Raw genomic sequence first — 25,537 nt, 5'->3', positions numbered from 1 at the left:
TTTTACCCATTGTTAAGAACTTCCTGAGTGAGTAGCAATATGAGTTAAATAGAAGGTAATCTCAATAAGCTTTCAATTTTGTTACCGGATGAGAGAAGGGTAAGAAATAGGCCATATCCAAACTAAATGAAGTTATTTTCTTCTAAAAATGTGGAAATACATGTAAATAGGATTTCTTTTATAACTACATCATGGTAAAGTCAAATACCTAATTATTAGGAATCCTCTTTTGCTGTGATAGCTGTAACTGCATTTTAACAGTTATTAGAAATGGTCAAAATTCTGAGTAACTACTAAATTACACATTGGCTTTTTGTCAATATGAATGCTAGATAAAACATATATCTACGACTCTATTAAAAATGGAGAGGTAGGTGTTCTCTCATTTCCTTTTACGGTACTTGGGAAATGCAGAAATGAGGTCAACGAGCACATACAATAGACTAGGACATGCAAACAAAGTCAAAAGATGCCTGTTAGCTCACTAATCTTTTGAGAAAGACACCATTATTTCAAGAACATACAGCCCATTTTACCTCAGATTAAAAAAAAAAAAGTAAAGTAATTAACTTACTTACCACTATTACTGTTGCTCTGCAATTTCAATTTACTTTTTTCTTTGGCACTCCTGCTGAGAACCCCATTGGGTTTTAAATCTTCTTCTATTTCACCTTTTCTCTTCTGCAAATCATTTTGCTTCTTTTTGTAAGTTGGCTTAGGCTGCCTCTTAGTCCTTTGCTCTGACTTGCTTTCACTTTCATCTGAGTCTCCACTTTCGGAGCCAGATTCGTAAGTTCTTTTGGCTTTTCTCCTACTGACTTTATCATCTTTTACGTATTTATCAACTATGATCTTACTATCTACACTATTTTGTATATCATTAGATGTAGAGGCTATTAAATTGACAGAACATGGCTTAATAATTTCTGATACAGAATTCCCTGAATTTTCCATTTTATTAGTATTTTTATCTTCCTCTGAGTGTCTAGTAAGCCAGGCCTTTTTCAGCTTAGTATGGTAGTTAGGTTGACTTGTCTGGGATGCTTGCCCATTTCCTACAGAGTTTGCTTTGTTTATTGTACTACAGACTACAGTGCTATCCAAGAGAGGGGAGGTTGAAGATGTCTGATTTTTCACAGCATTAGGCTCAGTCTCACTGACATTACTACTTTTATACTGAGCTGCAGCCAATGCTGCCTTGTGCTTTTTTAAATGGATAAAATCAGTTGTGCCTGAGAACCCAGAGCTGGGCTGAACAGCACTTCCTGTCTGACTACTAGCTGGTGTAACTGGAGCTGTCGTGCTGACCCTGCATTCTTGTATTTGAGCCACTGAATGACTGACGCTTTTCGAAGAGGTACATTCTAAGGATTTAGAGGCCAAAATGGTATTTGATAAAGAGTAAATTATTTCTGAACCACCCCAGCTGGAAACACTAGTGGTAGTGGCAGCAGATGTGAATACATCCGTTTTGGTATTACACATTGTATTTACAGCAGACATGACTGAACTGGGAACACTGCCCTGTGAGACAGCCTGGACATTTTTTTCAGATTTTATGTGAGCACTGTCTGAATTCACACTTGGCAGAATGATTCTTCCAGTCTCTCCGGCTTCTGCTGGTTTGAGGCAATCTGTTTGATTTGCCCCAGTCGAAGATCTTTCACTAGCTCGATCTTTGGAAGCTAACTGCATTGCTGGCACGCTCTCAAGTTTTGTACTAGATGGTGGACGTACGATGACAGATGCCATAGCAGCCTGTGACTTTCCACTGCTTTTCTCCACATGCCATTCAGCTTTCTCTTTGCTGAGGTTATTATTAGATTTCCACATTTCTGACAAACTTTGTTCAGAAGAACTCTTAAAATTTGCCTGAGAGTCTTTTGGCTCTGGAATTAGAGTTGGAGGCTTTTGTGATTCTTGAACTTTCCCACCAGCATTTACAGGCATGACCGGGGTTAAAGTTGGAGGGGAAAGACTACTATAGTTGCTTTCCTTTCTTTCCAGACTGTGATGGATTGGTGGATGAAATACTGGTGCTCTATGTAAAGCAGGCATGCTCCGAAGTGCATTTGTAGAAGAAACTGTCAAATGGGTAGGACTCCTACAATCATTTCTGAAGGTTGTTACTGAGTGAGAAGCAATTTGATGGGGAAGGTGTTCTGGTATCTTGCCTACTAAACCATCACTTTCTGGCTGGTGTTTAATTAAAGGTGGAGGCTTTGAAAGAGATGATATAAATGAAGTCAGAGTTTGAGGATTAGCTGTTGCTGCAACAGAATTACTCTGTTTTTCAGTGTAAATATTTGAAACCTCTTTGGATGGATATGACCTTGGTGGTTCGTTGACCACACTATTAGACAATGTAGTGAAATAGTTACTTTGGGGCAAACTCTGAGGCACCGAGTGCTTCATTTTATAAAGATCTGATACTGAACATTCTACATCTTTGTCTTGTTTGATAATGACATGGCTTTTAGGGCTAGAAGATGACAATGGTACTCTGGAATAATTATCCCTCTCACCCTCAAGCCCCTTGATTTTAGTTGTAAAGGGAGCAACATCAATACTTTCTTGCAGGATTCGACGGTGTTCCTCCTTGTATTTGTGTAATCTCTCTCCAGTCTCCTGGGGTTGTCTCTGTAATTGATTCAGTACAGGATCCACAAAATGTCTATGCAATAGACCATCTTTTCCAGTCTGTGACCTGTTTAGATCCAGGTCATTTTTTGCTGATGTGGATGCAACAGAACGTAATGGTTCAATAAAAGCTTTCCTTTCCAATTCTCTGTAAAGAAAACACACATAAAGATTTCTATAACAACTTTTTCTTGCATGATATAAAGATAACGTCTATGCAATATCATGAAAGTAAAACACAACTTTGCATTTACTTTAATACTTCTGAGTAAGGTAGAAGATATATTGAAATGGAAAGATCAGTACTTATTCAAAGACTGCTTTTAAGATGTTTATTAACTTAAAATTACCTGTTTAGAAAGTGAATTAAGAAAAACTATAAAAGACAAGATATTTTTAAGTTTTAAGCATTAGTAAACTTACTCTTTATGGTGATCTATTAAACTTTTTGTCAATGGTGGACTGGAATGTGCTGTAATTTTAAGAGACCGATGAGGCTCTGCACTGGAAGGTCTGACAGGAATGTGACTAAGTAATCCAATACCATCTGCTGAGGTCACAGGGGTGGGCTGATGTAACCAAGGACTGGGAGAATTCTATTTAACAAAATATAGATATATATCAGACTTCAGTTACTAAAAAAAGCTAAACACAGTATCATAGCAGGACTAGAATGTATATTTATGAAGCATGTGACTTTTTCTAAATGTATCTTATGAAAAATATTCAGACAAATAAATAACATAATTATATGGATTTTTCCATCTGGTAGAGAAAATCAATCAGCATCAAAATAGTAATTTCCAAAAATCTGTTATTTATTTTACTGAATGTGGATCTTGAAATCACTGCCTTTAACTTATAAATGTACAGAAAACATAGTTCATCAGATTTCCAGTCATTCTAACACCAAAAATATATTGCTAATACAAAAACCAGAATTTGTTATTCCTAAAGTAAATGTAACCAGAAACAGAAATATTAAATTCATTTGCTAATTTTTGTTGTCAAAAATAACAAACTTTTCCAATGTAGTAATTTACTTAGAATAGACAGAAGATTATATTTGCAAAGCCCACTTGTACTCCGTTTCACAATAAACTATAAAACACTATTGGACCATTAAACTTGGGAGGTATGGAAGTGCAACAAAATTAATTTTTTATGTATCAATATGCTGCCTTTCTCATTCTGAATATTTGGTACATTGATCTCTATGTTGATATTTAAAACTCTCTAATTACATGCTTAAGGATTGTTTCTATACTATGACACACTGACATTTTTTCAGAACATACTTTGTGGAGTTATACACTGTTGTAATATTGAGAAAATATAATCCCCTTTGGTTTTAACAAAGAGAGTAAATTTTACATCTCAAAGTGATAATGCAAAAGCAATATGATCTATCACACCAACAACATGCTGCTGTAAAACTGTTTAGATTAAAAATATATATTATAAAGCACAAATCTCACATTAGAGAAAAAAAATATATATACACACGCATAAGGATCATTCAAATATGTTTAAAAGGCCTCAGTTCTACATGATCCAGAACTATTAAGTTGCAATCAGTTAAGGTAATGATAAATTTTTGACTATAAAGTATCATTAAAAATTATTTCCTAATTGTTTCTTTATTTCTCACAATATTAGCGTTAACAGATCTTCCCTTTTGCTCAAAATGTTAAATATACTGCTTTATAATTTTACATAACAGATGAAAATTTCATATGCTTGTTTTTAGTTTAACAAGTTTGTGCCCAGTTAATAAAACATTTTATGCCTTTATATACATGGAGGCTAGAATGACATATACTGAGAGAAAATCCTACCCAAGTCAGTTCTAACAGTTACTTAGATTGGTTTTTCCGGGTTGGAAAATTATGGAAGACTCAAAACTATCTGCCAGCTCATGTGTTCTTTTGGCCTGTCTTTGTCCAGTATCAGTTGCACCTAACATTCATGACACAAGTATGAAGGGTCAGAGTAAAAATGTGGGTGTATTAGGCACGAGGGTCACCAGGCCTGCTTTCAATAATGGCAAGGAGGATATTGTAGTAATTAGTGACTCTTCATTGACCTCAACTACATAATGTTCCAGTAAGATTCCACCTATCACAAGTTCAACAGCACCATCAAGAATGGACATGGGAAGCTTATGGATCAGATCAATGCAAGCACAATTTATCCAGAATTGAAATCCTGCCAGCATTGAATATGGAGATGCTGGTGTGGAGTTTACTGGTGACTGCATTAAAGAAGGCCAAAGCTCATATAGAAGTGGAGCCCAAAATATCTGATACTTGTTATGGGATTAAACCATACAAAATATCATTCAAAACTGTTAGAACTATATCTTGCACCACTAACCACATCCACCAAGGTCAACAATCACAACTTGGGTATCACGGAAGGACTCATGACTGTAATCTATTATCATCACTGCTACCCAGAATATAACAATTCCTCTGGCAAACTTTTGGCATGAGGAACACCACCCTTGCATCTATGACCAAGGTTCTACATAAACAGTATTATCCCTGAAGTGAGAGGCTCACTAGCATTACCTTCCAAATAGTCACGCCCAACGTATTTACTGTACATCTTGCCCAAATGAGAAGGTCAAAAACACACAAGTTCATTGTAGCGCTATCCATAACAGTCAAGGGGTGGAATAAACCCCAAGTCCATTGACAAAGGTATAAAGAAATGTGGTATATGCATATAATGAACATTACACAGCAGAGCACTACAAAGGAAATGTTACATACCACAACATGGATGAACTTCAAAGACATTATGCTACATGAAAGAAGCCACAAGAGGACAAATACTGTATGATTCCATCAAGTGAATTATCTATAGCAGTCAGAATCACAGAAACAAAGTAGAAAGGTAGTTGGCCAAGAAATAGGGGAAAGAGGGAAGGGAATTAGTGTTTAATGGGTATAAAGTTTCAGTTCTGCAAGATGAAAATGTTCTAGAGATCTGTTGCACAACAATGTGAATATACTTAATTCTGAACTGCACACTTAAAAAATGGGATGATAAATTTAATGTTAATTGTTTTTTACCACAATAGAAATAAGTAAATACTGTTTAAAAAAAGATGCTGGGAGATACTTAAAGGGCAAACTGGGATGCACCAACAACTAAGTTTTGTTCTGGAGTTTAAGACACTGATTCTCACTATTTTTGATACTGGGGGTGGTAACGCCCTCAACAATCATTTCATTTCTTTTTTAAAGATTTTATTTGTTTGTTTGTTTGTCAGAGAGAGAGACGAGTGGGGAGAGGGGCAGAGGGAGAAGCAGGCTCCGCACTGAGCAAAAAGCCTGATGTGGAAATTGATCCCAGGACCCTGGGATCATGCCCTGAGCCGAAGGCAGATGTTTAACCAACTGAGCCACCCAGGCATCTTTTTTTTTTTTTTTTTTTTAAGATTTTATTTACTTGAGAAAGAGAAAGAGTGAGCATGAGTGGGGGACAGAGGCAGAGGGAGAGGGAGAAGCAGACTCCCCGCTGAGCAGGGAGCCCAATGTGGGGCTCCATCCCAGGACCCTAGGATCACAACCTGAGCTGAAGGGAGATGCTTAACTGACTGAGCCACTCAGGTGCTCTTCAACAATCATTTCTTAGTATGAAAATAAAATTTGGCTAGAGAAACCACATTAGCTTATGAAGGAGTAAGAGCTCTCTATACCACCACCTTCAGCAACATTACTCATATTTGATGTTGGCAGTATCTCAGCCCCAACGTTATTCCCACATACCAGAAGTCTCCAACCTAGGCACCCTTACAAGAACAAGGGCCTCAGAGAGTCATAGCTTGTAACATACCATCAATATATCTAACTGGGGAATATAACAATCTGTCTTAAAAAATAATTTGATGATGGGGCACCTGGGTGGCTCAGTCAAAATGTCCAACTCTCGATTTTGGTTCAGGTCATGTTCTTGGGGTTGTGAGATCAAACCCTGCATTGGGCTCTGCACCAGGCATGGAGCCTGCTTAAGATCCACCCCCTTTTATTTTTTTAAAGATTTTATTTATTTATTTATTCGACAGAGATAGAGACAGCCAGCGAGAGAGGGAGCACAAGCAGGGGGAGTGGGAGAGGAAGAAGCAGGCTCATAGTGGAAGAGCCTGATGTGGGGCTCGATCCCATAACGCCGGGATCACGCCCTGAGCCGAAGGCAGACGCTTAACTGCTGTGCCACCCAGGAGCCCCAAGATCCACCCCTCTTTTAAAAAAATATTAAGATGATGATGTATATCAAAAGCCTTACAATTTTATATAAATTTTAATCTACAAATTTCACTTCTGGGAATTTAGCTGAGCAAAATAATTACAGATAGGTACCATAATTAGTTATGAAGACATTCATTCTTTATAACAGATATGTGAGAAGCAGTAAGTTTTACTTCTTTAAACTGGCTTTTTAAAATAAACAGGCTTTTCTGAGATTTCAGCTTCCATGGTTCCAAAGTTACTAAGTATCAAAAGTTTCACTGTTAATTGGAAAAATAAGTGTTTGAACAATTCTAACATTTTATTATAGTAAAATGTGATTAATGGTGATTAATAAGTATATATTGATATGTGGCAAACCACAGTGTAACTTACCCTCCTTAATGAAGATTCAGCATTAACTGCATTTTCTGGGTGAACCCACTTTGAAGAAGGTAGACCAAGTCCTGAGTATGCATGTGTTCCATTGGGATATTGCCAAATAATTGGATAGAGTCCAAGCTGATTATATGAAGCAGAAGGATGGGCTTGTCCGAGAAGATGAGGTGACTGATGCTGTAACAACTGTTGCTGTTGCTGGTGTGCTAATGCTAAGTGGCTTAAGCTGCTGGCATGAGCAGTCTCTAGTCGTGGGTGGCCACCAAGTAGGGAGGCAGTAGGCACTCCAGGTAACACGGCAGGAAGTAAATGAGGGTGATGAACAGAATGGTGTGGACCACTACTCAGAGGGTGTGTGTTAATGGTAGGTAATGGAGTTTGACTGGATGACCCAGCAAGTAAGTGGGGTGCAGGAGTTAAGGCAGGGTGATGGGTACCTGGATTTAAACAGGTTCTGTGGGATGAAGAATGAAGAGGAAAGGGATGCTGGTTTAAGAAAGGTGAAATGTGATTAGCTCCTGTTTCTGACCCAACAAGTGCAGGATCTCTGTAAACTGTGAAATGCTCATTTTTATCAATGATAAGTGGGCTCTTTGTAGCTTCCAATGTACTGCCTCGTGTAGGAACTGAATGAAAACCGCATCTTGATAACTCATGTTCTATCTTATTTGCTAGTCTTCTCTCACCAGCAGCTTGGTTGTTCACATAAGTGGCCTTAGACTTTACAGAATCAGGAGAATGGGTAATTTTGGGTTTAATAACTTCAGGTGAGGGATTTGATTTTGTCTTGTGAGCATCTACTGAAGTATTAAGTTTAGATTTTACTGTCTCTGGGGGTGGGCTTCGCTTATGCAACTTATCTTCCGTGACAGAAACTGCGCTTAGAGAAGACATGTAAGAGACATACTGACTTTTCTCTTTTTCCATGTTCAGGTGATCGTTTCCTGAGGAAGCACTTCTAACATTTGATTGGGTTAAATCTACTTTAACTACATCACTGACCCAGCTCTGATCAGAATCTTGTTTTGCTGTTTCCAAGAATTTTGCATTTGCAATAGAATGTTTTGAATCACTAACATTAGGATCCATTTTCTGAAGTGTCTGAAGGCCAAAGGTACTTGCGTTTTCCTGAGCCACCTTTTCTGAATTAGTGTCATTTGTAATATCAATAACACATTTTGGTGTGGGTGGTCTGGATACAAACTTCTCCTTTGGTAATAATTCCACTGTATGTGTTTTTTCCATATTGCATTCCTGAAGAAGTAAATCATTAGGATTATGATCCGAAAGTGTGGCCTGCTCTGATGAATGAGTAATCATTTTTTCTTGAAGCTGAGAGTCAACAGACTTCTGCTTCTCTGCTTCTGCATTTTTTTTATCTTCCTGTATTTGATCCCATGGAGGCTGGCTATCTATTATTAGTGTCTCTTCTCCTACCTTCTCGTTATTCTGAGATTTTCCTTCTTCTCCATTTATCTTTGAAGTGTTTTTATTTTTCAACTCATTCTCTGGCTTCTGCTCTGAGGAATTATTTATCATTCTTTTATTTGAATTTTCTGAGTCACTGCTCTCAGAAAAGTCCGAAACATTGTCAGTCCGTAGTCTTTTCATATTTAGTTTCTTTTCATCCTCCTCAGGTTTCCTTCTTTTATTCATCAATTGTTTGTTTTTCCCTTTAGGATTTTCTGTAAGATTTTTAAAAAGGAACAGTTTTATTTTTCATAATTAAAATAATAAGTAAGTACAACTTAAATGTATTTTTGTTTTCTTTGTTCTCATTCCCTTAAAAAGAAAAATGAGTACTACCTCCTCGTGCTATATAATCATACTTTTCCTCCTTCATCTTCTCTTCATCTGGTATACTGCTATCTGAGCCCTTCCTCTTACTGGGACGAATATTTCTTTGTTGCTGTTGCTGGTGTGTATTCTGTTTTGGTACAGCAGCTTGGGAGTTCATTGCTGGTCTGGGACTATTTGCTTGGGCACGTGTATAATGACCCTAAAAATAACCAGTTTAACAATGATTATTTATTACCGGATCCTAAGTAATCTGAGGAAAAATATTTTATAATAATATATCACTAACAACATACATACGTGAACAGCGTTGCTGTTTTGACTGGCACGAGACCTTCGCCGTGATGTAATGCCAATATTTTCACCTTTTAACAAAGAGTGAACAACATCATCTAGAAAGGTCATTTGAACCATAGAAGGATCGACATTCTGTGGTTCTAGTACCTAATCCATGACACAAAACAAGAACAAAAATTAAATCCAATCAGATAGTCAATATAACATTAGGTATAAAAGCAAGGATAAGAATTAATCAGGAGTATAATATCAAGTCATAGAATGTACTTTAAATGTACTTAGTCATAAAATGTGCAAGTCATAAAATGTACTTTAAAATGAGTTTATCAAGTCATAAAATGTACTTTAAAAATAAGAAGTAATTTCCAAAACCAGCTATAAAACTAAGAAAGTAGAGTTTAAGAAGAAAATGACAAAAACTGTGTAAATAAATACAAATAATAATTTTAAAAAGACAGGTTAAATAAGTAACTCCTTCAAAAACGAAAGGCAATTCTAAGTTTCACTGAGAAGTGAAAGTTTGTCACCGTTTTAGGAAAAAAATTAAATACAACTAAACAATATAATTTATTCAGCATTTTGGCTAAAATTTAAACCGAAAGCATCTGGATTGTTTCTAATGGGGCACTCACTCATAAACCCTCCACAATCCACTCAATTTGGAAGGTGTAAAAAAAATTTTTTTTTTGGTAAATAAACCACAACTTTGAAAGATTTAAAATCAAGACATTCAGACTGTTCTTTAAAACTTCATATGAAATTTGTGTCCTTAATACTCACCACAAAACTTAAGGGAATGTACCAACTATGAAACTTGATTTGACAAGACCTATAGTGGTGTGCATTAGTTTTCATTAGTGAAAAGCAATCATTTGGGAAATATTTTTATTACTGGAGACAGAAAAAAACGAGATTTTAAGAAAGAAAATTTTAGCTGACCTAAGAATTAAAAAAAAAAAGACGACTAATCAATTAGAGTTTGATGTTTCTATTTCAGGGACTTATTTAATCATTGTTGAAATAAATTTGTTAGCATTAATCTCCCGTGACCTAAAGTGACCTCTAATTAACATCAGATACATTTAAATTTATTAGGAGTATATGACTACAAAAAATCTAGAGATGAAAATTATTTAGTGTCGACCTCTTGAACCATTTTTGGAAGGCATGAAATATCTGAATTATAAATATCTCTCCAAGAATATTAGTTGGACTATTTACCTGATCATTCATAACGATCATGGTGCGAGTGAAGAGATCATGATGAGTAATTATGCCAGTAAACCACTGGGTGGCAGAGTCTTGTCTATATACTCTCACTCTGTATCCATTTAAGGAATAAGGACCTTAAATTAAACACACACACACACACACACAAAAGAAATAGGGATATCTTAAATGGAGACAATTTCATTGAAGAACTATCCTTCAGGAGAAACATGAGCTTTGTGACAGATGAGTAATATCCTATTCAAGTATCAGTTTTCAAAAAAATGTATTAGAAGTGATATACACATACTTCAGAGCCAGATCATTGTGAAGTTATCGTTGAACACACTCTACTACACATATATTTCCTATTACACATAACTCAATAGGAATAAAGTATTTTAAGCCAGAAAGAATGTTTCTGGGATCATGAGGTAAGTACAAAATGTTAAGTTAGAGTGGTCTAGAAAGTCACAAGGTTACAAAGCTACTTAATAGGTTTGGGGTACATACAAGACTACTACTTGGCTGAAATGGAAAGGTAATTTGGAACTCAATATTTTAGTTTTCTAAGTTGCCAAAACTCTACCATAACAGCTATAAATTTTAATTCTTCTGTAAGAGCTAGAAAAGGCTGCCAAAGTCTTACAACATATAGAGACTGTTAAGTGAATTATAAATATGGCATATTTAGTTTTTTAAATAAAGAAATATCCTGTACTTTTGGATTAAACTCACGTTTTAAAGGGAAGGATTAATAATAAAAGATATCTATCTGTATATATTCAAATATGCCTATTAAAACAAAAGTCACTCCACAGAAGAGAATAATGAGAGATAAAAATTTCTTCAATTCGGGCACTAAAATATCAAATAGTTGAAAGTTTAACAAGAACTGTGAGGGGTGGGGTGGAAACTGGTATACCTTGATGACTATTATATATGAACAATTATAAAGTGCTTCCAAAATGTGCTAGGGTTTATTTAATCTTCTTCAATTCATATTATTTTCCCTTTTATAAAAACTAAGAAAGTGAGGTTGATAGGTTAAATAAAATCTTAAGTGAAAGAGCTAGGAATGAATTTATTTTTCTGATTCCTAGGTTGATGCTTTGACAGTTATAAGCCATTTAACATACCAATTAATGGTTTAATATTTATTTGTCAGTTTCAAAAAACAAAATAAAACTCTGCCACTATCAGCCTAAAATAAAAGTCAATTAACAAATGTATAGAAAATATTCCATTTGACCTATAAATTAAATATATTCAGAGCCATGATAATAATTATACAAACTCTAGTTGTTTCTAATTATGGAAGGATAAGACTCTAAAAATGTAATATAGCAAAAGCTTATAGACTATCTCCAAACATGACCAATTTGCAATTTCCACTAGCACAATTTCCAATTCTTAACTGTCTTATTCCTACCACAAAACACAATTTGGAGTCAGCCTCACATAGTAATTCTGTTTAGGATGGACAGGGACTATGCTACCTCAATTTTTCAACTGTAAGACTATGATAAGGAAACAAAAATTGCTAAAGAAAATATTAGCCTGTATCTTCACTAAATTGCAAGGAAAGGAGGAAAAAAAGAGATGGGGCATATCAACTAATTAAACTATGGACATTTTTTAGATCCCGATTTAAAATAAAAAAATGAATAATATTAATAAAAATCAGTCATTCCTGTTAAAAATCATTCAAGCATTTATGAAACAAATGGAAATTTGAACCTGAGTATCCAGTATTTCAGATTAAAGAACCATTAATTTTGGGGGCATAATAATGGTATAGTCGCTTTGTTTAAAAATAGAATTTGGTGAGGTCTGAAATTTAATGGAAGTAAACAGTAATGTGGATGGGGCAGGACGACCATAGTTGTTGGGGCTGGAAGATAGGCACATGGAAATTCACTGAAATATTCTATTTCTGTGTATTTTTCATATTCTCTATATTAAATTTTAAAGCATATTTAGCCTGAGAAGAATTTAATAAGTAGATGATGTGCTGCTATAAATACCCATAACACAAAGCAAAAGAGCAAAAGAGCCACACCTGAAGAGATTATTAATGCTGAAATTAAATGACATGGAAGTTGAGGACTGAGATGAATATGGGTACTTAACAATAAAATTCCTTTCAAAAAACATTCAACAAAATATCAATACTTGCACCATACTGTTCTCAGTTTCAATTCAATTTCACAAAAAGTTTATAATATATGGTTCTACTGACTGAAAAAGAAATCACTAGGAATTATATAAAACCTCACTGGTTTGAAAGTCACATGTTAATAGACGAATTTATAACTTCCTAAAAAAAGGAAACAAAACTAAAACTAGTATTATGGTCATTGCTGAAATGGGTGAACTGAAATAGGCCACTTTTATCAGATACTAACAGCATTCTTCAAAGGAAATCAATTGTGGCTTTGGGCAATCCTCTACTGCAAACAATGTTTCCTTCTCCAGGAAGGACACACCTAACTGTATTTTGTAATATGGAGATTTTCCTATCAACAAAACACCTGTGTATGGTTATAATTTCATGCAAGTCATTTAGCAAATGAGTTAATAAACTGGTAAAGTTATCAACTTTCTACTGAAATCATCATTTTGCTATTATTTTCCCTGGACTGGATAGTACTCAAAATATTAAACTGGTCTTCTATTAACATTGCATGTAACTGAACAACCAAAACCAAACATAAAAAACTGCCCAGTTTCCAAATAAAACTTAATGCATAACTTCAAAATAGTTACCTTGCATAAAAATCTCCTGAACCTTTTGTTCCTTTACCCAGACTTTCACTTCTTCCTGAAGTTGCGGGTTGTCCCTGAGAACTGGGTTTAGGCTGTCTATGTCGTCCTAGAATTACAGATTAAAAGAAAGGTCCATGTTATGCTGTCCTAACAATGTTACAAACTCTCCCTCCTATATTTTCTAAGGATTGAAGAAAATTCCTTCATCTAAATGTATGTAAACACACAAATTCATAAGTTATATAGTTCATTAGCAATTACAGAATAACAGAGCTTAATAAATTAACCCGTGGTAAGATTTGATCCTTGACAACAATGTCCTAAAGACAAAATCTGAAATTTACTAATGTGTTTTGTAACTTTAAGTGTGGCCTTAGATAAGTCACATTTTTAAGGGTTTCACAATGAGAAGCAATATACAAACCAAATAGCATCAGGTCATCTAAGGTTGGTAACAAAAGAATCGAGTTGAGTTATTTTAGTGACAATACATACACACATAGATGAATTACCCTCTTTCCCATAATGCCTAAAATATTTGAGTTTTAAACTACAGAAGTCATTATCCACTATCTTGATTCAAATGTCATTGAATTCAGTTCTACTCAAACTCATCTGACCAGTAACTTCACTGCTAAGTTTTATTTTTTCAATCCAGTGTCAAAGCATCCAGGCAATTAAAATTACATTATTGATGGTATTATCCTCATAACAGGGTGGATCTAGACACAGAAACAACCGGTTCTCTCTCCTTGGAGATGTGAATCACACAGTCACATGGTTTCCCACAATCTGTTGGTCCCCCGCTGGACTCTTTGACATTCTGTTCTCTCTCTCTCAAAGCACCTCTGCTGCTCCTGCATTTGAGATCAGCGGCAGGAGCCCTAGAGTAGAGCTGGGAAGAACAACAAAGCAGCACTGTCAATTGGCGGCCCTTATAAAAGTGGACTGGCAGATCATGGAAACCAGTGAACAGAAGGGAGCTAAGTAAAGGGAATTATATGTGGTGAATTAAAATAATGTGGCAATTTGGAAAAGTCAAAAAGTGGCTGAAGAGTACAAAGAAGAACCCCTAATCATGTCGGTCACACTTTACTCTTCTACTCTAAAGTTTATCTAAATAAAGCTTTTTCTTCTCATCTCATCACTACTGTAAGGGACTACTATGTATTTTTACAGCAACAGTGTGGTAAGTACTCTGATACTTCATTTATACCTAGTGAACACCAAGAGGAAGAAATAAAGGACTTCAAAGTTATCAACTATATTACTTGGAAAATATACAGAAATGCTACTTTACAGAAGGAAATAGTGGAATGGGAAAATATCATACAAAAGTAGGTAAAATCTGTCATCTGGGGGAAAAAATGTCCATGACATTCTTCTTTTTTTACAAAGAAACTTTCTAGAATCCCTTTCCTCCACACCCCTTTTATAATGAATGCACTGCACACTTGGCTAACCTCTTCATTTTAGGAATAGAAAATACAATGGGAAGTTCAGACTCTAAACCTCTTGATGCACACCAGATGACAGTCTAGTCTATGATAGACGAAACATTCTATTTCCCAAGGAAAACCATTACCATTTCCAGATAGTTCTGACAGCTATCAAGTTCTTTTAAAATCTTTCTTACTTTAACTTCCACACAGAGATCCAAGCTTAATTCCATGAAGTCAAACAAACACAAGCCTAATCACTTTCCTACCCTATAGTCCTTCAAACATTTGAATCCTGGTTTTGTTTCTTAGTTGTGAGTCTTCTCTAGTCTAAACACCCACCTTTATTACAACCACTCTTCTCTTATTCTAGACATTTAACTGGCAAAAAGATGGGCACTTGTCTAGAAAACCATACAATCATGTGGGTGTCAGTGTTAACTTAATACTAAGTTTACTATGGTCTATTGCTCCCAAGCTTTTATACTCTGGGGTGGAAGGGTTTAACAAATTGCTATTAAAGCAGCACTGATAATACTTTGCAGACTGGTACAGGTATGCTCTATAAAACCAATTTCCTGTATTGAAATTTTCCAGTTTAGAAGTACTGGAATTAGGGGTGCCTGGCTGCTCAGTTGGTAGAGTATGTGACACTTGATCTTGGGGTTATGAGTTCAAGCCCCATGGTGGGTGCAGAGTTTATGTAAAAAAACAAAAACAACAACAAAAAAACCCTATTGGGGTAAAAAATTTGTTCAACATTTATTCATTTATTATTTATTTAAAAAGTTAAGGTAATGGCTATGTTTCCAAGATCATTAAACATACAAAAACCTCCTCGACAATGACCCATTTATTTTCTCTCTTTTTTCTTTAAGATTTTATTAGTAAGCACTCCCTATACCCAACATGGGGCCTGAACTCACAACCCTGAGATCAGGAGTCACAGGCTCCTCCGACTGCATTCAGCTCAGGTCATGATCCCAGGGTTCTGGGATCCAGCCCTGGGTCCAGCTCCCTGCTCAGAGTGGAGTCTGTTCCTCCTTCTCTGTCTGCCCCTCCCGCTCATGCTCTAACTCTCAAATAAAATCTTAAAAAAAAAAAAAAAATCTGGTAACTTGAATGTATTTACTGAAATGACCTTACAGAAGTTCAAATTTCTACCTATCAATTTCCTCATTTATAAAACAGTTACTAATATCTGCCTCTTTCTATCTTAATGAATACGTTTTCCTAGTAAGACTTAAATAACTGAAACTAGTTTTCTTAAGACACCCAATTCTGAATTATCCATGGTATTACTAAATCAATTAAAACGCAAGAAAATTATCCTAACATACTGTCTGGTTATGATAGTCACATTGTTGTTGAAGTACTTCTTTATGAATAGTGCTCTGTGAGTTATAGTTATTTCTTTAAAAATTTTTTTCATTTATTTATTTATTTATTTGAGAGAGAGAGAGAGAGAGAGAGAGAGCGTGCAGGCAAACAGGGGGTAGGTGCATAGGGAAATAGAATCTCAAGCAGGCTCCACACTGAGCGTGGAGCCCAAATCGGGGCTGGATCCCACAACTGTGAGATCATGACCTGAGCAGAAATCAAGAGTTGGATGCTTAGGGGCGCCTGGGTGGCACAGCGGTTAAGCGTCTGCCTTTGGCTCAGGGCGTGATCCCGGCGTTATGGGATCGAGCTCCACGTCAGGCTCCTCCGCTATGAGCCTGCTTCTTCCTCTCCCACTCCCCCTGCTTCTGTTCCCTCTCTCACTGGCTGTCTCTATCTCTGTCAAATAAACAAATAAAATCTTTAAAAAAAGAGTTGGATGCTTAACTGACTGAGCCACCCAGGTGCTCCTATAGGTATTTCTGTTTAAGTCATCATTCCCATTTTAAAGGATAAATGATCAAATCTTCTAAGAGCTGCTACCAGGTAGCCAAATAACGTAGGGCTTGTTTTTCTATTTATTGACTTGAACAATTTTGTAAAAGTGCTAAAAATCAGATACAAGGCTATAAGGCAAACCCACAGAGAAGAGAAACTAAGGCTCTGTAATTAATATTAATTATTAATATGAATATTCACTATCTTTCAGAATACAACTGATTAATAAAGAACGTCAGCTGTGCCTTGAGTTTGTATGAGATTTTAAAAAATCAACTACACAGGGGCGCCTGGGTGGCTCAGTCATTAAGCATCTGCCTTCGGCTCAGGTCATGATCCCAGGGTCCTGGGATCGAGCCCCACATTGGGCTCCTTGCTCAGAGGGAAACCTGCTTCTCCCTCTCCCACTTCCTCTGCTTGTGTTCCCTCTCTTCCAGTCTCTCTCTCTGTCAAATAAATAAAATCTTAAAAAAAAAAAATCAACTACACAGTACTTCACTTTTCAGTAGCTAAGTTACCTACACACATAATTTTTATATCGATTAACTGAAATAATATGTATTTCTTCAATTTCCCCAAAACAAATCACCCAGACAGTGAAGCAATAGCACCCTCTGTGAAGCTCCTCTTTGCCATAAATTCTATCCAATGTATTATTCTGCGAATTATAACTTCCAGAAAATGACTAATGGAAAAAAAATCAGGTAAGCAAGATTTGCTTTCCTAGAAGCTTATATGGAAAATATGGAAAAGTTCTGAACAATGCCTTAAGTGAGGTTCTGGACTACATTCATTGTTGATTTGTGTGCTGTTCGTCTTTTGCAGATAGAAGTTAACTCTAACAGAACATTAGTGGGGCACGTTAATGTATGTAACAACAGCTAACATGATGGTGCATGTTTACTATGGCAGATAACATGCTAGATGCTTTCCTACGGATCAATTTTTATAACACCGTTTTGAGGCTTAAATTATTATGCCCTTTTTACATGTTATACACAGAGAGGTCCATGGCTATACAGTCAGAATGTGATGGAAAGACCTAGCATTTGAATCCAGTTCTATAATTCTAAAGAGCTCCTTTCAACTACTCTTTCTTCCCTGAATTAGTACAAAGAAAAGGAATGAATTATTTACTATAACTGCCTTTCAAAATTTGAAACATTTCTTCACATTATATGTAAGAAGTAAAAGGCAGTAAAATAAGTAAAAGACTACCTTATTTAGCCAGAATGGGGCAAAAGTGAAGAACTGAACATCAGGTGGAAGTTATATTGCTGTAACCCCCTCAGATTAGTTATGTGAAATTCCATATGTAGCAACCACTCATTCAAGAGGGGAGATTTAGGATGTTAAACTCATGCAATCTTATGATCAGAAAGCATCAAAGAGAATATAATCTCTTTGGAAATGTGACTTCGTCATGACCTACAAATTCTCAAATGCTTTATTTCTAGGTAAACACTGCCCTAAACTACTATTTGAGATTTAAAAAACCAGATTTTTCTTCCTGTGTAAAGAATGTGATGGCATCTGTTTAAAAAAAAAAAAAAAAAAAAGCATTTCTCAAAATATAAAAATTAAAATAAGGTTAGAATTTGTATTCTGACAGTAAGACTACTTACTGTACCAACGTTATTTTTTAAGTGATTCTCTATTTCATTCCAGTTCAAAGGAAAAAAATAACAATTAAAATAGTATAAAAAATAAGATTATGGCACTAAGATATCCAGATATGCCTGACTAGGTTTAATGATAGGAATATTATGACAGTGTTCATAATATATGTAACAAGTTTTCTAAGATAATAAGGGAACGACTTGTCTTACCATGACTAAGTGCTCCTCACTGGTTCAACAAATATTTTCTTTATGTCACATATACTCTGGATGTAACTACTGACAGAACAGCTGACAGAGGCTTGAATTAGAGATTAATATACCAGCTGTTAGTTTTTATCTAGGTGACTGAGCTGCCTGGCTTAATACTGTCAGAGATTTACTCTGAAGTCCTAACTGATGTCTAGGAGAGCACTTTTTTTTTTTTCAAGATTTTATTTATTTATGAGAGAGAGAGAGAGAATGAGTGAGAGAGTAAAAGAGAGCATGAGCAGGGGTGAGGGGCAGAGGGAGAAGCAGATTCCCTGCTGAGCAGGGAGCCCCACATGGGGCACAGGGCTCAGGGCTTGATCCCAGTACCTGGGATCATGACCTGAGCAGAAGGCAGACACTTAACCAACTGAGCCACCCAGGCGCCCTGTAGGACAGCACTTCCATTTTAGAATACAAGAAATATCACAAAACCAACTTTCTCTCCCTTTGGACAGTTTCTGATACACAATGACATAATACCTGCTTTTAAACTGATACTGATATGTGGCTTAGTAATGGAATGATTTTTCTCCCTGCAATAAAATCCTTGACCTTTGTGATGACCTCTTAAATCCCATATTACGTAAATTTCCCCATAAAAAACTACACTTGACAGTATTTCATTCAGAGTTATTCATAAAAGTAACTACCTGTATCTACACTGCCACACCATTTCCCCACAGTCATAATTTAAATTCATGCTTCAGCAAAACTACAAATGATTGCTTGTCCTTAGATCCCTGGGATTGCTAGCCAACAGTTAAAAATGTGAATTGCTAAGTCCATATAGGTCGAGTGACACCCACTGCTATCATAGCAGTTCTTGTATAACTTATAAAAGAATCCACTTTGTTAGTAAGGATTTACTAAACAGGAAACCTACTTAGTCTGAGAGTTATTACAAAGATCTTCAAATAGCAGTTGTCTAAATCAACTGCAGTTTAATTAAATCTACCAATGACAGCTTCCATATATTTTCATGATTTTTTTTTTAAGATTTTATTTATTTACTTGACAGAGACAGCCAGTGAGAGAGGGAACACAAGCAGGGGAGTGGGAGAGGAAGAAGCAGACTCCTAGCGGAGGAACCTGATGTGGGGCTCGATCCCAAAACGCCGGAATCACGCCCTGAGCCGAAGGCGGACACTTAACGACTGCGCCACCCAGGTGCCCCCCATATATTTTCATGATTTAAACCAAGGATTGACAAAAAAGTTTGCCAACTTTTCCTATAAAGGGCCACGGAGTAAATAAGCCAGGCTTTGAGGGTCATACTATCTCTACTGCAGGTACTCAACTCTGAACTGTCATACCAAAAGCCGCCAAAGAATACCATAAACAATACATGAACAAATGAGCATGGCTGTGTTCTAATAACTTTATTTATTGGCATTCTATGAAGCTTGAATTTCACAGAATGTTCAGGTGTCATGACATATTATTCTTGCGACTTTTCTCCTGTTTAAAAACATAAAAGGCCTAAATGTTTTACCAGCAAAATGGAAAAAAAAAAAAAAGTAAAAGGACTTACAGAAACAAAAGGTAGGCTGGATTTGGCCTGTGGTGATACTTTGCCTACCCATGATTTAAAGTAAGAACAAATAAATTACTGCTACAAAGCAAGATTAGAAACCTCTAATCAAGGCAATGCAGTCTGAGGGCAAACTGACTATAAACTCTAGTTCCATAAGTGGCGGCATTATACACACACACATATATACACAGACATACATACACACACACACGTATATATATGTTATGAATATATATATATTCATAGGCACAGGAAAATAATTCAATGACTAACTCCTTTCATTATTGAAGAAAAAAATACACTGAAATAAATTACTACTATTTTTTAAAGATTTTATTTATTTATTTATTTATTTGACAGAGAGACAGCCAGTGAGAGAGGGAACACAAGCAGGGGGAGTGGGAGAGGAAGAAGCAGGCTCCCAGCGGAGGAGCCTGATGTGGGGCTCGATCCCATAACACTGGGATCACGCCCTGAGCCGAAGACAGACGCTTAACAACTGCGCCACCCAGGCGCCCCTGAAATAAATTATTTTTTAAGACTTTCACAATAAATGAGTTTCCCTGATATATTCCTGTACTGTATTTAGCCTTCCAAATATAATAATGTATCTGGTTTTGAAGTAGAAAAATCACCCACTTTGAAAGGTAAGGTTTTGGGGCACCTGGGTGGCTTTGTCGGCTAAGTGTCTGCTTTCAGCTCAGGTCATGATCTTGGGGGTCCTGGTATAGAGCCCCGTGTCCAACTCCCTGCTTATCTGTGTTTGCTTGACCCTTGCCTCTGACACTCCCCTGCTGCCCATGCTCTATCTCTCTCTTTCTCTATATCAAATAAATTAATAAAATCTTTAAAAAAAAGAAAGATAAGGTTTACTCTCTTAGGTCAATGAGGATTATACTCATCAAATACAAAGATTGGTACCACATACGGACTCACAGGAGGGTAAAAATAGTATATGCATTGAAAAATGAGAATTTTCCCAAAGACAGTGTTCCCACATTAATCCTATGCTTTACTGGGTATTATATAAGACTGATGAACCACAGACTTCTACCCCTGCGACAAATAATACATTATATGTCAATTAAAAAAAATAAGTAAAGTGCATGTCTTTGAGGCAGCATTTAAAAAAAAAAAAAAAAAAGATTTGGAGGGAAAAAAAAACCCTGATGCTGTAAATGTGAATTCCGTTTGTGTCCACACCAAGTAAAAGATCTGTGTGGTTTGTATTTTCCTGTGAAATAATAAATTGTGGCAGATGTTAAAATATAATTTCTACTGAAATAAGGTAGAGAAGAAAAATACTAGGGAGATTTCAGATTTTACTTTCAGGCAAAGAATATAGATGAATTTTTTTTTACATTTATGCATATATTTCCCCAAAAAAAGTACTGGAATGAGAATAAAAAATTTTTCTTAATTTAAAAAAAAAATTCTATGCTTCGTATGTCCGATTTATTAAGAACACCAGAGATTAGGGGCGCCTGGGTGGCACAGCGGTTAAGCGTCTGCCTTCGGCTCAGGGCGTGATCCTGGAGTTCTGCTCCTCTGCTATGAGCCTGCTTCTTCCTCTCCCACTCCCCCTGCTTGTGTTCCCTCTCTCGCTGGCTGTCTCTGTCAAATAAATAAATGAAATCTTAAAAAAAAAAAAAAAAGACATACATATTTAAAAATTTTACATAATTAAAATCAATAGATAATTAAGTCCTGGCTGTACATGTTTTCATAATTTCTGGTTGGTTTTTGTTCATTCAGAAGCCTAGAATCAAGACTACGATTTAAACCAAAAAAAAAACAAAGAAGAAGAAGAAGAATTTCTATCTTTCAAAAACAAAATTATAAAGATTGAAATGGCAGAAAGAGAAAATAGGCTAACATTTTCTATTATCCATGCAATTCTTGCCTCACTCATATAATTGAGGAAATAATGTGATACACACTCATGCTGGCTAAATTACTTATGTTCTGAAACCATGTGAGAACGGTTAGAAACTGCAGAAAACAAATAGTGGATTAAAAATCTAGTTTGTAAAATATCAAATAGAGCTCAGCCAGAAATGGTAAGAAGATGAATATAAGTTCAAGAAGAGAATCTATGGGGCTCTTGGGTCCTGGGATCAAGCCCCATGTGGGGCTCCCTGCTCAGTGGGGAGCCTGCTTCTCTCTCTCCCTCTGCCCCTCCCACCTGGTCCAGCTCTCTCTCTCTCTCAAATAAATAAATAAAATCTTTAAAAAATTTTAAGAAATAATTTTTCCATAAGTATTTTTATCAGACATTATGGCCTAAAGGTAACTGATGCCTTTAAGTCATTTAAGACAATACCCAGAAGGTCAGTGGGCAAGTCATTTTAAGTTTGTCTGTGCGAAGGCACATAGGTGGCTCAGCTGGTTAAGCATCTGCCTTTGGCTCAGGTCATGATCCCAGAGGCCTAGGACTGAGCCCTGCATCAGACTCCCTGACTGATGGGCAGCCTGCTTCTCCCTCTCAACCACTTGTGCTTTCTCGCGTGTGCTCTCCCTCAAATAAATAAAATCTTAAAAAGAAAAAAAAAAGTTTATGCAGAAAATGAAAACACTACCATAGTTTTCCCCCCACATTTTTCATGCTTTCAATACCATCCATTCTCAAGGCATCATCATTTAATCATAAGAACTTAACAAAATAACAAATTATCTAATATCCAGAAGGTTCTACAAACAGTATAGCATCCTAGAACTAAATATTTTATCCTTTCCATGAAATAAGAAATGCAAATACAATTGAAACATTGAGTTATATTCACAATGGTAATTTACAGGATTATAAACATGCGAGGGACGCATTTTTAAAATCTCTGGTTAGAAGTTAAGATTGAAAACGGAGTGTTTTTTTCATAAGATGGTAATTTAACTATCTCTGTATGGGGAGACTAAGTTAATCTTATTTATATGGTTTCCTAAGGAACACAGATACTCATTAAAAAACAGGGGAGGGAAGGACCCAAACAGGGATGGATGGATACGCAGACACAAAGACACACAGACAAACACAATAATTCTTTGTCTCTTTATGTCCTCCAAGGGCTAACAATGACACTCTGAAAAAGAAAACAATTAGGGTTGAAAGGAAGAAAATGTTACACATCTTGCCACAAACCTGCCTCCATATACTACTGGGAGAAATGACCAACAGTTTTCAAATAATTTACCTGGGTTTTTTTTGTTACACAAAGGTAATCCTATGTTATGTCTAAAACATTTCTAAAACATAATTGTGAATCATTTTGGTGACTTGACTCTTTATAACACATTATATGATAAAACCTCAAGTTTACAAGATTATCATTACTAAAATTTTAAGCTTTAGACAGAATTTTAAATTATTATAATTTATGAACTACTTGATTCCCTGTATATAAATAAAACATCAGTATTTTAGAGTCAAGAGTGTTGGAGACTTTATATATCCACACTAAGAAACAAAAATATTATGCAAGACTTTACCGTACCTTAATAAGAAATAAGCTGCTTTATATAATTCACTCAATCTTCCTCCTTAATTTGTATGACTTTTTTTAGAGAAAACTTACTTCAATGGAAATCAAGTTACACTTCTAAAAATGCAAGCTTTTGGAAGTGCCTGGGTGGCTCAGTTGGTTAAGCGGCTGCCTTCAGCTCAGGTCATGATCCTGGGGCCCTGGGATTGAGCCCAAGTGGGCTCCCTGCTAATTCGGGAGCCTGCTTCTGCCCCTCCCCCCACTCATGTGCGCACTTGCTCTCTCTCTCTCAAATAAATGAATGGACAAAATCTTAAAAAAATAAAAATAAAAATGCAAGCTTTAGAAGCAATGACCTGTTGCAAAGAGCTTGGGTGGCCTTAGGAAATTCTTGCCAAACACATTAAAGGCACTGACTGGTTACAGAAATCAGTGAGCAAGCCTGAGGTCAGCAGTAAATCCAGAAGTGGGGACTATGTTATGGATTATAAGCACATAAAACAAAAAGAGAATCTTTCTTCTACTTTAAGGGCTTACTTTTATACTGTTTCTTCTAAAGGTTTAATTTTTTTTTTTGCCATATTCATAACAATCTTCTTGTCAATACACATTACATGTATTATAATATATATTAAAATAAATCACCCTTCTAGAATGCCCACTTTCTAATGCTGTCCTGATTAAAATAACCTACCAATCTTTCTCTATCATTTTACATGCATGCCTCATTTTATTGTGCTTTAGAAATTGAAGATTTGTGGCAGCTCTGCCTCGACTAAGTCTATATTGGTGCCATTTCTCCAACAGCATTTGCTCACTTCATGTCTCTTTATTACATTCTGGTAATTTTTGCAATATTTCTGAATTTTTCACTATTTTTATATTTGTTACGGTGATCTGTGACCAGTGATCTCTATTGTAACTGTTTTATGGCACCACGAACCACACCCATATAAGACAGCAAATGCAATTGATAAATGTGTGTGTTTTGACTTCTTCTACCAACCAGCCGTTCCCAGTTTCCTTCTCCTCTGGCCTCCCTATTCTCTAAAACACAACAATACTGAAATCAGGCCAATTAATAACCCTAACATAGCTTCTAAGGGTTCAAGTGAAAAGAAGTTACTTGTCTCTCACTTCAAATCCAAAGCTAGAAATGATTAAGCTTAGTGAGGAAGTCATGCCAAAAACCAAGACAGGCTGAAAGGTAGGCCTCTTATGCCAAACAGTTAGCCAAGTTGTGGATGCAGAGGAAAAGCTCTTGAAGGAAATTATAAGTGCTACTCCAGTGAACACATGAATGATAAGAAAGCAAAATGGTCTTATTACTGATATGGAACAAGTTTGAGTAGTCTGGATAGAAGATCAATCCAGCCACAGCATTCCCTTCAACCAAAGCTTAATCCAAGGGCAGGGCCCCAACGCTTGTCAATTCCATGAAGGCCAAGAGAGGTGAGAAAGCTGAAGAAGTCTGAAGCTAGCAGAGGTTGGTAAATAAGCTTGAAGGGAAAAAGCATCTTCATAACATAAGGTGAAACAACAAGTGCTGATATAGAAGCTGCAGCAAGTTATCTAAGAAGATCTAGCTTAGATAATTAATGAAGGTAGCTACAATCAACAACAGATTTTCAATGTAAGTGAAACAGCCTTCTATTGGAGATGCCATCTACAACTTTCGTATCTAGAGAGAAGTCAATGCCTGACTTCAAAGGTTCCAAGAACAGGCTGATGCTCTTGTTAGGGGCTAATGCAGCTGGTGACTTTAAATTAAAGCCGAGGCTCATTTACCATTCTGAAAATCCCAGGGTCCTTAGGAATTATGCTAAATCTACTCTGTCTGTGCTCTATAAATGGAACAAAGCCTGGATGACAGCACATCTGTTTACAACATGGTTTATTGTTATTTTAAGCCCACTGTTGAAATCTACAGCTCAGAAAAAAAAAAAGATTCCTTTCAAAATATTACTGCTCATTGATAACGCACCTGGTT

At 36.1% G+C, this 25,537-nt stretch overlaps 1 protein-coding gene across 8 annotated transcripts in view; it reads right to left on the bottom strand.

Annotated features, from left to right (window-relative positions):
* Nucleotides 1–25,537, bottom strand: part of JMJD1C (jumonji domain containing 1C) — a 320,195-nt gene that overhangs the window by 32,358 nt on the left and 262,300 nt on the right. For 7 of the 8 annotated variants that reach the window (XM_045783473.2, XM_087863078.1, XM_045783468.2 and 4 more), the window contains 7 exons: nt 13,350–13,455; nt 10,593–10,717; nt 9,375–9,518; nt 9,084–9,276; nt 7,275–8,962; nt 3,064–3,236; nt 579–2,788 (listed from right to left, as the gene is read on the bottom strand). In XM_045783473.2, coding sequence (XP_045639429.2) covers nt 579–2,788; nt 3,064–3,236; nt 7,275–8,962; nt 9,084–9,276; nt 9,375–9,518; nt 10,593–10,717; nt 13,350–13,356 — 4,540 coding nt within the window. In that variant the 5' untranslated portion in view covers nt 13,357–13,455. Of the gene's footprint in view, nt 1–578; nt 2,789–3,063; nt 3,237–7,274; nt 8,963–9,083; nt 9,277–9,370; nt 9,519–10,592; nt 10,718–13,349; nt 13,456–25,537 lie in introns of those variants that run through there. The other variant, XM_045783475.2, reaches the window with a different exon arrangement.

Source organism: Ursus americanus, chromosome 6, assembly GCF_024610735.1.
Source record: "Ursus americanus isolate L20-20 chromosome 6, mUrsAme1.1.p, whole genome shotgun sequence".
NCBI classification, from domain to species: Eukaryota; Metazoa; Chordata; class Mammalia; order Carnivora; family Ursidae; genus Ursus; species Ursus americanus.
Note: the sequence above shows the minus strand (reverse complement) of the source record. Positions and strands in the feature narration are given on the sequence as shown.